The 12,089-nt window shown below is 37.5% G+C and overlaps 1 protein-coding gene across 2 annotated transcripts in view; it reads left to right on the top strand.

The window, feature by feature from the left end:
• The window catches only part of USP46 (ubiquitin specific peptidase 46), a 28,740-nt gene extending 16,978 nt beyond the window's left edge, over positions 1–11,762 (top strand). The window contains exons 5-9 of one of the 2 annotated variants that reach the window (XM_074588054.1): positions 2,753–2,829; positions 7,942–8,025; positions 8,321–8,518; positions 9,361–9,439; positions 10,421–11,762. In XM_074588054.1, the coding sequence (XP_074444155.1) occupies positions 2,753–2,829; positions 7,942–8,025; positions 8,321–8,518; positions 9,361–9,439; positions 10,421–10,522 (540 nt within the window). In that variant the 3' untranslated portion in view covers positions 10,523–11,762. The remainder of the gene's footprint in view (positions 1–2,752; positions 2,830–7,941; positions 8,026–8,320; positions 8,519–9,360; positions 9,440–10,420) is intronic. The other variant, XM_074588055.1, reaches the window with a different exon arrangement.
• Positions 11,763–12,089: the final 327 nt, after the last annotated feature.

Genomic DNA, 12,089 nt, shown 5'->3' with positions numbered 1-12,089 from the left:
GGATGAACTAGTTTTCTCAGCTCCTTCTGTAGACAATGGAGATTGCAAAGGAGCTCCTGCAGGAAGTTCTCTCCATCTGTCTCTAGGCTGTTTCATGAAACAGAATGTTTTTAGCAGTATCAGGTATTCTGCTCCATACGGCTTGTCCTGGCTCCGTGGTGTTACTGAGCTGTTGCAATTGTTGGTGCAGCAATGCTGTGAACCGGGCCAGCAAACTGATCTGACCTAAGAATAACGTTTTCCACTCAGCCCAGTGCTGCTACCGAGGACTTTCTCTAAAGAAAATGCAGCTTTAGGTTATCTGCATTAAGATGGGAGAAGGTGCCCAGAGAAGGTCTCTTCAGACAGCAAGCTGCGGTTACATATCTAACTTTAGACAACTGAGGTTAGGTGAGATGAACCCTACCCAGGTCCTACCAGATGAGTAAAAGAACATATTCTGATATTTCTAATCATAAAGAATATCTCTGTTCTCCAAGAAAATATGACTTCTCCGGGGATTTGGGTCAGAGAGGGGGGAAAAAGAGCTACAGTGATAGTCAGCATAAAAAAAGGGGGGCTGAACCAAGTTTGGAATAAGCTTATATAAGTGAAAACATGAGAGATTGAAAATTAATTCTTTAATCTATTTCAATTATAAAACCACAAGTAACAATAGCAAGTTAAAATAATGAAAGGGTAAAATTATTTTTTAACTGACAAGCTTCTTTAAACAACATGGCCTAATTCTAAATTAATATCCGGTGTTTACTCAGACAAACTGTACTGAAGTCAGGATGTGTCCTTGGGTAACAGCAAAAATGCACAATACCCTCTTTGTAATTCAAAGTGACCAAGCTTTATAGAAAAAATATTCCTAGGTATTGCTGCTGTAGGAAGACTTGTCTGTAGCTTTCTGTGAATGCAGAAATACTGTATACTACTCAGGATGCTTTTTCCAGTTTGTTTTTCTTTTATTATTTTATCTTGAAATCTTTGTGAGATAATGAAATGGATTAAAAGCTGTTCCTTCACTAAAATATTCATATGTAGTGCATGAAAAGTCATTCGTATTCCAGCAGTTCTTATTCTCACTTACAAAGAGTGCAGTTTGAATCTGATTTTCCAGCTGCCTTGAGTTTTGGTCTGTATTATTCTGGCTCCAACGAGCTCATCTTCTGCTTCCAGTAAATATTTGATGTGCTGAAATCAATAACAAAATTCTGAGCTGCTTTGTGGTATTCAGACGAAACGCTATACTTGCCAAAGACTTTTCCAAGTATTTAAGCTCTTTCTTGATATGCAGCGTGTCCGACAGAACTCTAGTTCCAGCCATAGAGACACAATGTCCTCTGTAGCTTTGTTGCTCTATCTTTTGAATTCTAGCTGTGTGTTTATATTGTGGCTGATTGCTGCCAGTTTTGCGGTTTCCTGTCCCCTGTGGGCCCAATCATGTCACAGGGAGGATTTTTGTTTGAAGAACTGCTGTTCATTTTAATTGGGTGCACGTTGTGCCTCTGTACATCTTTGATAATATCAAAATTCATCCTGCTAAAAGTGTTCATCTGGACTGATATGGGCTGCATTCGCCGTGTTTATAGGATCCCTGACATAACACAAAGATGAGCTGAAAGTAGTACATAACTTGCACATCCCTAGAATTGCAGAAATCTGAGCACGAGGGACTTGCATCAGAACAATGGATTCAACCCCTCACTGAAGTTCTTGATTTGAACTTCACTATCCTATGTAGTTATTAGATTTAGTTCGATTTAGTTCTTCTAAGAAAATGCAGTCATAGGAGGCAAAATATGGAATGTTCCTGCAGCATATTATAAACAGAATTAATTGTTATAAAGATGACTAAATTCATGTTCAGTAAGTAACTCTGCAGTCTTTTTGATTCAGTTGAAGTATTACAGCAATTATCCATTTGGATGACTTTTTTTTTACATTACTTCGTCTTCAAGATTGAACACTCTAAGTGAAAAATCATTTTCAAAGCAAAAATCAAGATTTGTCATTCTGAAAATGTTTGAGGTTACGTTTTTAAAATAAAAAATCTTTATTAGAATTTTTCTCCTCTTGTTCTCTCTAAAAAAAAACAGCAAAATTGAAATGATTTTGCAAAATATTATTACTTTGCCATTTTTACCTTTAATCTTTTAATTTTTTAATCAAAATTATTGACCAGGAACAATATTCAATGGCGAAATCCATCTGTGTCAACCAGAAATATAAAGCCAGCCTTTTGAATGCTTATTGGAGAGACAACATAACATGGTTAAATATGATATTTCTTGACAGATGCTTATTTGGAAAATATCTTCATTGCATCCATAATAGTGGAAATAATTATGTAGGGTATAAACTCTAGTTATATAGTGTAATGTATTATACAAAGGGTAAAGAAGATTGCAGTAAAATAAGAAACTAGGCTGTGTTGCATAACAAGAGAACATACGTAATGCACCAGTCACAGCTGATATAGGGGATGATGGTCTCCCTTTAATGAACAGTAGACTGCGGTCACTGGCCCATGGTGGGTAGGCATGCGTTAAGTGGAACAGACGGAAGTCAGATTATATGAAAGCTGGATTGGTCTCTACCAATAAATAATAATTATAAATATAGTCATGCTGAACTAGAAAAAAATGTAAAACCATTGAAATTAATTATTTTTGTGTAATTTATTTCTGCATAGATAGGAACCGCATTTAGACGTATGGCATTTTACTAAGTCTCTGTTTCACATGTATATTTTTTGCAACAGGTTAGTAGCAAAGATGAAGATTTTCTTGACCTTTCTGTTGATGTGGAGCAGAACACATCAATTACACACTGTCTAAGGTAAATGAATGCATCTCTTTGGCAGATAGTTCTGTCTGACTTTGCTAAATTCCCAAGTCTAATAGGTACAGAAAAGAGAAGTCGAATAACTTTGGGTTTTGAGCTTTTCCTAAGGAGAAGAAAAAGACTGTAAATTGGATGTTTCCTCTAATGACAAAATATACATTAAAGTATTTTGTTTTACTGACTTTCTCTCTCAATGTATGTGTTTGAAAGAGAAAAAAATCATCTCTGGGGGAAAATAATTGATTGCCATGTCATCAGGAAGAATTGCTGCAGAATAATAATTGGCTTCAAAGGGATTTAAGTGTGCTTATCTTTAAGCTTCTGCTCAAGTGCTTTGTTGATTAGGACTTATGTGCATATTAAAAGTTAAGTGTGTGCTTTGCAGAATGAGTGCTAGAGTCCCTAGAGGGCATAAGATTTCAAAAATCTACTTTTCTGACGTAGAAGTTTCTTATTCTGTGTCTTATCCCAAAATTACAGGGAGAAGTCTTTTATTCTAAGTTTCAGTTCTGCTCCATAAACTATAAAACAAATACTCCAAAGATCAACATAATTTTCAGACTTGCATGGATGATTATTCTGAGAGATTTAAAATATCCGGAGTTTTGACATTGATAAAATAAACCGGTACCTAGATTTAAGACAATACGTTGCTCCTCTAATGTAATGATTATCAATTGGTCAAATTGCCTTTCAAGTTCCAAAATTGTTACTAGGTTTGATATTCCATTTAGCAGTTATTCTGGAATGCCTAGGAAGGGTTGCCTGGCATCTCACCCCAAGCTGAGAGTTACAGAAAGAGAAAGCATCTGAGGTACTAACCATTTCCTGAGTCAGAAAGCAGTGATTTCTCTGTGGATACCACAACTGTAGTAGGTAACTTCTGGTACACTTTTAAGTGCTAGATCCAGTAAGATTTTTCCTTCTCAACTTCTGTTTGGTGTTCTGTAGGATACTATAGCAGTCCTTAGACCTCAAGTAGTCCACACTGCAGTAACTAGACTCATATTAAAAGGTGAGAAAGCTGAAAAGCAGCTTTGGAAAGGAGTGAATTATTTTCTCTTTTGCCCCATTGTCTCTTTGTCTGTTCATGGTCAGCAATAATTGAACCAGTATTGGTACTACAGGCTTTTGTTTGCATGCTTTTAAGTTCTTCGCTGTAGCCACTACTTTGAACTTGTTTTTGTCAGCATTGCTTACCTTTCCTTATGGTTCAAAGTCAGTTTGAAATCACACTGACATGCAAGGACGCTGAAGTGAGTATCTTCTGAGGTCATTTCTAACCTGAGCTGTTATTTGATTCTGTGATACACAGTTACTGGAGACTGAGCACTGACTTCTTCTTACAGGTTATCCTGGTTAACTTGTTAGAAACCTCTGCTGTTACCATCTGTCCTTCAACTTCAATTTTTTAATTTAATTTCTTAGACGTTAAGCTTCCTGGAAATGTTTTATTTGGAAAGGCCATTTATGCAAAGGCGTAGAGTGCTTCAGTAGAAGTACCAATAGCATTCCTACTACTGGACAGCCAGTGGCTGTAACTTAAGATGTGGAAGAACTGCATCTGCACTACTGCAACCAACAGCTGAATGGTGGAGGTGAAAGGGACACCAAGAGGGTAGCCCCTATCTTCACCTCAGATGGGATGCTTGTCCAACCTGTTCCAAAAGATCTTTTTGCAGTAGTAGCTTGATTGCCCATCCCAGTCCTTCCTGTTCTTACTACTAACAAGTTTTCCCCACCGTGTAACTTGAATCTTCCTTGTTTCAGTTGAAGCCCATTTCTACCTGCTCTGTGTACTCTGGACATAAACCAGGGGTTGCTCCCCTTCCTCTTACAGCAGCTGTTTACATACAGGAAGAACATCATCACTTTCTTATTAAGTTGAACAGCCTAAGGTCATTCAACCTTTCCCTCACAGGCTATCTTCTCTACATCTCTGCTCATGTTCTTTACTCTTCAGCCTTCTCTCCGATTGAACCTCTCTCTCGAATTCTATTTTTCTTGAAGTGCAGTTGCCTAAAATTAGGCGCAGTATTCCAGCAGAGATCTACACAACCCTGTGAAGAATGGATGCTCTAAAAGTTTATTTATACATCCCAGTACAGGATCTGCCTTTAGTCCAGCATTTTGACGTGCATTTTGAAGCCCACCCATTGTTCTTTTTGGAAATAAAGGGAAGCAAAACCCCAGTTTCTCTTTTCTTGGAGTGGGAGGTGCAGGTTGCTGTTTACAGATTATACAGGAAGAGAGTCATCACCTATCGTCTATTCTGATTGTCTTTTACACTAGCAGCATGTCTACTTCTGTTTAGAAAACATATATCCAGTTAGAATATGGATTTCCTCTTGTTGCTCTGTGGTGCACAATTATGCATTATTAAACAAAGTGTAAGTGCTTTTGTGGTTTCTGTTAATAGGAACGGCCACGTAAGTTGTTACTCTTTTTGTAAACTTTGCTGTTTCCTTTTTTTTTTTTAATAAGTGCTTTGCTGTGTCTTTACAGCTTTAAGTGCTACTGCATCGAAAAGGCAAATTAAAGAAAAACTCTGCAAGATAAAAAAATTCCATTCTCCTGTTAAAGTGCCGTATAAACAGAATGCTGATTGGCCTGTTAATGGAACGGGAAAGAGTTAGAAATGTCTTGAAACTAGCTCTGCAGGTATAGAGAAAAGTCCCTCAAGCCTATAGCTCTTGTACATTCAGACTTTGCGTGAACTCCAGTCAATGATCTGTTGTTTTTAACTGTTCAACATCTATTACAAGTGCCATGCTGAAAATTCTCAAGTGATGAAACAGCTACTGAAGTTGCAGTTGTAAAGGGCAGCAAAAGCATCTCATTCTCAACCACGTACCTCCCTTCCCCCAAGGGAAGAGTTATTGCTTATAATTATGCCACCGGTTCTGTTCCGGGTACAGAAAAAGGAATTAGTATGTGCTGAATAAGTTAATTAGGAGCACCTCTACATTCCGTGCTTTGGTAGAACAGGGTAACAGCCTGTCAGGTGGAAGTAGAAGACAAAGGAACAACAGAACAAACACTAAGGGACACGTAAGGGAATGCCCCTCAGCTTATCAAGTATTTGCATATTTCTCTGGCTTTCACAGACATAATTCCCATACCAGTCAACTTATCATTTGAAATGTTAGATATTATTGCTTTCAGAATAATTACTACATTTTAGGAGGAATTCAGAAACTCTGTGAGATTAATTCATTTTCATGGGAGGCTTGGCATAGAACAAACTGATATCTATCAAATTTCTACCATCTATACATGTTTCTTTATATTAGAAAAATATTCTTTCCATTGCTTCACTTTGAGGTGGGAAGAAAACTAATAAATTCCACAAGTTTATTTGTGGGTTTGGTTTTTTTTTTGAGTTGAGACTTTAGGCTTTGAAAATAAACATCAGACTCTTTCCTTAACAGAAGACCTAAAACCTACACAAGGACATTCTACTGAATCTTGTAGCATTTTGTTCCCCGCACATATAACCTGTCTCTAATCTCTTCCAATGTTTCGTCTCTTCACTTATGATTCCCTGAAAGGTTACCGTGTTTTTTGGAGGAATTGGCTGAATTCAGTTCATTTTGTCTTTAAATTCAAATGTGAAATCAGATATTTGAGGTCCATGTTTACCACTGAAGCAAATACCTTCCAGTGATCATGCTTTATTTTTATTTTAGTTTAAAAATTATACTTATGATGAAAGTTTTGTTGCAACTTACCTTTCAAGAGATGTACTTTGTCCTAAATTTCAGAACTTTCTGATCAAATTATTTAAAGAAAAAACTCGAGTAAAAGCATTCTCAATTAGTATAAATATTACTCATCCATATGAAGTGCCTCTCTGTCACGCTTTGTCAACCTTAAAGAACTTAAAACTTGAAAATGGAAAATCCTCCCCCTTTATGAAGTTACGTAAATTAGTTCTAATACCTGGCAATTGCCCTGGCAATCTATGTCATCTTCAACTCTCCCATCTACCCCTGTGGTGATGATACCAGGAAGAAATAATTGTCCAGAATCCTTCCTTTGCCTTTGTCAGATGATTCTGGTGCTGCCTACTGTGAGAGCAGGCTGAACTTGCAGACAGTGCAGCTTCAGCCTCTGTGTGCGTGAACTGCAATGGTAGAATGGAGTTTATTTGGTCCAAATGGGTCAGAATTTGTCTGGAGTTCAGAGGTCTATTAGGTACAATGTGGGTGTTCAACAGAAGAGTTCTATACTTCAGATATATCTATTTAAGGCCCAAACTCACAAGAAAACCTCCGTGTTCAAGTGGAAGATAGGTGCTTATGTCTGCATTTACAGTTCTGAAAACACCTGCTCAGCTGCAATGTGACACTAGAGGTGGCAAAAAATTACTGTAATTTTTTTTACAGTTAAGTTTTTAGGTGCCTAAAATTCTGTTCCAAAGCATATCAGCACTGTGACTTCTGACAAATCTTTTATGTGAATTGAGAGACATTATCAAACCAGCCTTCCTCTGCCTCTCACTTCAAAAGCTCAGTCCAGAAACATTTCCAAGCGTATTTACTTGATCAGGATTTACAAAATCTTTTATACTAGCTGACACTTTCCTTTTTTGACAACAAGAAGGTATAATCAAATAACTGCTGGATGACAGTTCAAGAAGTCAGAGGATGCAGAAAACTGAGTTCAATTTATTTCTTCCGTGTAAGAGGATTCAAACCTATCTTACAGAAGAACAGCACAAATGTGAGTTATTTGGGGATGATACAAGTGCACTTGAAGCTGTTCCTTTCTGCAAATAATTTAAAAGGGACTGGATGGATTGAGTGAATACACCCAAGTCTAGGCAACCTCTTGACATGTAAGAGACAAGGATATAAGTCCTATTTTGAGACACCTGACCTGTATCATATGGAGTCCTTACCTCCTAATACAGGGCTGTCATAGCAGCCAGATACCTTAAGTCCTTTTGCAAACCCTGTGCGGTTGCTTTAGGTGTTTTAGAAAACAGGACTCAGTGGAGAGAGGATTTCATCCTGTATGTCTTTTTCGGGTTCCAGTTCATCAGCCCAAGTGGGGCAAAAGTGTTAAGATCCTTTAAGAACTGACAATTGTATTTACTTGCAGAGACTTCAGTAACACAGAGACATTATGTAGTGAACAGAAATACTACTGTGAAACTTGCTGCAGTAAACAAGAGGCACAGAAAAGGTAAGCAAAGAGCAGGCTATTTCACCATGTCCTTCCTGGGCTTTGACAAACTTCTTGGTATTTATTGTGTTTAGATACCTAGAAGGCTTACACCCCAGCCGCATCCTCTGTGTGGGCCAGAGAACCTACAGATAGATTGAAATCTATTACATGCATCTTAGTCTAGAAGCTACTGCTAGTTGACTACGGTGACTCACAAAGTGCTTTTATAATGCAAATGGTTAGTCATTAAGGAAAGACAGAATGTCTTTGAACTGGTCAAGTCTTTACCATGTGTGCTCTAATGGTTTCACAGGATGAGAGTAAAAAAACTGCCAATGATTCTTGCCTTACACCTCAAGAGATTCAAGTATATGGAGCAATTGCACAGGTATACTAAGCTATCGTACCGTGTAGTATTTCCTCTGGAGTTACGTCTCTTCAACACATCTGGCGATGCTGTCAACTTAGATCGGATGTACGACTTGGTAGCTGTTGTTGTTCACTGTGGAAGGTAAGATACTTTCATGTATATCTTGAGCTATTGCCAGACATTTGCCAAGGGCAGAGGCGTGCCTGACAAAATGTGGGGAGAGTGGGAGGGAGGACATAAAGCCTCCAGCTGCACCAACTTGCCTGTGTCTTGGCCTGAACCTCTTATCCATCCCCACTCATAGGAAATCTGTACTTGGTTAAAAAATAACATCTCAGGCCTCCAAATTCACAAGATTGGCTTAAATTAATGGAGCTGTCTCCTTCCTCATCGGCCCACTGAGAGAGCTTGGAGCCAGGACACTGTGAATGCTAGACTCCGCTAGCATGTAGGCCTTACAACAGATCACCTTGGTCTCCTGTCAAGGCAATGAAAATGATAGCTTTAATAAAGCTTCTCACATATGGGGTATTGTCAAATATGAAACAAACAGAAAAATCCTTGCCTTTCTAGGAATATGACTTGTTCTCCCTCTTCTCAAAGACTGTACGTACCTAAATATTCAGGGTGGATACCAAACAATTTGCCCCGTTAAATTCAGCTCATAATGTTTTTAAAGTATTTGCAATAGTCATGCCATGAGCATGTTCAATATGTTAAGTGTTCTATAGGTTAATTTGCAAATGGTCATGGCACACATGAAAACAAGACATTTAGCTTTCAGTTGATGAAATCTTTGCAACAAGTCTGTAAAAAGGGGAAAGGAGTAAATGTCTGTTGTACCTTCAGGGGTGGGTTTACTATGTTTTTCATAACATTTAGTTATAATTCAGTCTGCTTGCATATAGAAATGTGACTCATCAAAATACACTCAATAGTATCTTCTAATATTTTGCGGGTTGTGTTTTTGTTTCATTTTCTAGTGGACCAAATCGGGGGCATTATATTACTATCGTGAAAAGTCATGGATTTTGGCTCTTGTTTGATGATGACATTGTAGAGGTCAGTATACTGAAGGTCTTGAGCACAACTTTTTGTGTTTATGTTCTCGTATCTACTTGGGGTTAAAATTCTGATCCAGATCTAGGTATAGATTATTAGTCTGCAAAGCCACAGTTTGGTTGTAATGTGACATTTAGCTCAACTCTGTTAAAAAGTAAGATTGCAACCAAAATTTTTAGTCCTGTAGTTCTTACTCTGTCAATGTCAGAGGGGGTGTTTTATTTCAGACATTTTTAATATCAGACTTCAAGGGTTTAATTTGGAATGTTTTCTATATCTAATAAAATCAATTTAATTCATTAAACCCTAAAATATCCAGGAACTATGTTGCAAACCTTGGCAATATCACTTGGCAAAATTGGTCTTGGGAAAGCTAGCGTTGCTGTTGAATTTTAATTTTTGAACAATTGGAAAGTTACAAGAAAGTCTGGATTCTGTAGTCGATCTGGGTTTGTCTGAATGTAAATTAGAGTAGGATCTGGCTGAAAGTTATTACAGATTCTGTCTAAGCATTCTGCAATTCATTCCTAAGCAAATCTTCTATGTCATTGCGGCACCTTGGCAAAATTGAGGTCTTGAGTCTGGTTTCCCAGCAGTAAATCCAAAGGAGGAAAGTAAGCACTGGGACACTGAATGGGGCATGTCTTCAAAAGGGTTTTTGGGAATCTTGGAATGATGGGGTCACATATGTGTTTTAACCGTGTTCACCACTGTATTCCAAGGAGTCTCCCTCTTATCGGAAAAAGCCGAATTCAGTTAGGTTCACTAAGATGAACATTCCTATTGACTTCCATGAGCGAGACCAGTAGGGCTTAGCTCCTGAACATTATCCTTTCACTGCTTAAATTGCAAACAGGATTTGCTAATTGCTACCCTGAAACAAATAACTGAGTTTGTCTTTTGTGTTTATACAGTCATTTAATCCATGTTTGGTATTTCTTTTACCTAACAGCACATTAAAATTTTTTATTTATTTTGCAGAAAATAGATGCTCAAGCTATTGAAGAATTCTATGGTCTGACCTCTGATATATCAAAAAATTCTGAGTCTGGCTATATTTTATTCTATCAGTCAAGAGAGTGACTTGGCAAACTGTGACAATTGCGCACAATGATGCTGCACGCAAAAGAAGGTGATGGCCCCCCTTAACTGACTTTTACACTGACAACATCTTGTATGGTTGAACAACGAAACACTCTGTCTCCTATTAAATGATCTATGTGACATTGACTATAACCGTCCATTTTTGACATACAGAACTCTGTTTTGGGGAAGGGGGGGTTGTTTGTAGTTTTTAAGTCTGATTGAAGAATTAATTGCAGTCAGATTTTAGTGGAATTTATATGGACTAACATTTACAGATAATAAGATTTGGATGTCAACTGTTAAACCCAATCCAGCTAGAGTAGTATTTTATATGGAAGTGTTCATTGCATTTAGGGCAAAATTGTTTAAAACTTTCTAAATGGCTTTGGGGTGTGTTGATTTACAAAGCATTCCTTTAAATACGTCCTGACGTATACTTACTCATTTTAAGTGTAAGGGAAAAAAATCTATTTCATGATGATTGGAATTGTGGTTGTATAGGGGATTTTTTTACGTGCTACTCTCTGCTGCAAAAGAAGATATTCTTCCAAAATCATTTAAATTTTGGGTTGTTAAAAACTTTCAGTGCATAACCTCAGGCCTGAAATTCACATAGAGGGGATTAAATTATGGTGGATCTAAGTAATTCTGTATGTCCAGTCACTTTGTTTATCATGAGATAGTACAGATGAGGTGAGATTTCAGAATTTACAGAGCACTGGAATAAAGGGAGCGAGATGACACACATGACAAAGAGATAAATTACATTTCTAGAGGTTGAGCTTATCTTTCTGTTAAAAAGATATCATACGTTGTTTACTTAATTGAGTTTGCAGATTGCAACACTGCTCGTGTATAAACATATCCATCAGGACTGAAATTACACAGTCCATTTTAATAAGCGTTGTTCCTACAATGCGTAAGACATGGCTTGATCCTGCAATTTTCTGAATATCTGTAGGTCCCATTTTCATTTCTCAAGACAGAGTCCACTTCTTAGCAACATAACATAGTACATAACAACCATTGGTTTACACCCACTGTCACATATAGATCATCTCTAACATTTTGGCCATGTTTGACAGCATTTGGGTCACCACAGAAAAAGATAGGGCTCTGGAGTATCTGATTTTAAAAACATCAAAAGGCTTAGTTTGTGATTTTACTGGGTGAATTTGGCTGGCACTAGCCAGGCACTGGCAAATAAAACTGCTGAGCTCACATATTGGGATTTGGCAAAGAATGAATGTAGAAGAAAGTATCGATAGGGTATGAGAAGGGATTGATAGCAGGTTGAGGCAGTGGTAACGCTGGGTAACTACCTTGCTTGGTTTGACAGTTTCACTCCATCATAAAATTCTTGTGCTTCAGTAGCCTAATTCCTATTTCAATGAAGTCAATGTCAAAACCACTCTCATTGTCTTCAGGGGGGCTGACAGTTGGTTCTAGTATTTACAAGGAAATATTCTCATCTTACAAAATTTATTTCTACCCGTTGTATTTCATTCACTCTTGTTAAGTATTTATTAGACAATGTTGCTTTTGGTCCTTCTTTTCTTTAAGA

The sequence above is a fragment of the Larus michahellis genome, chromosome 5 (assembly GCF_964199755.1).
Source record: "Larus michahellis chromosome 5, bLarMic1.1, whole genome shotgun sequence".
In the NCBI taxonomy this organism is placed as follows: Eukaryota; Metazoa; Chordata; class Aves; order Charadriiformes; family Laridae; genus Larus; species Larus michahellis.
Note: the sequence above shows the minus strand (reverse complement) of the source record. Positions and strands in the feature narration are given on the sequence as shown.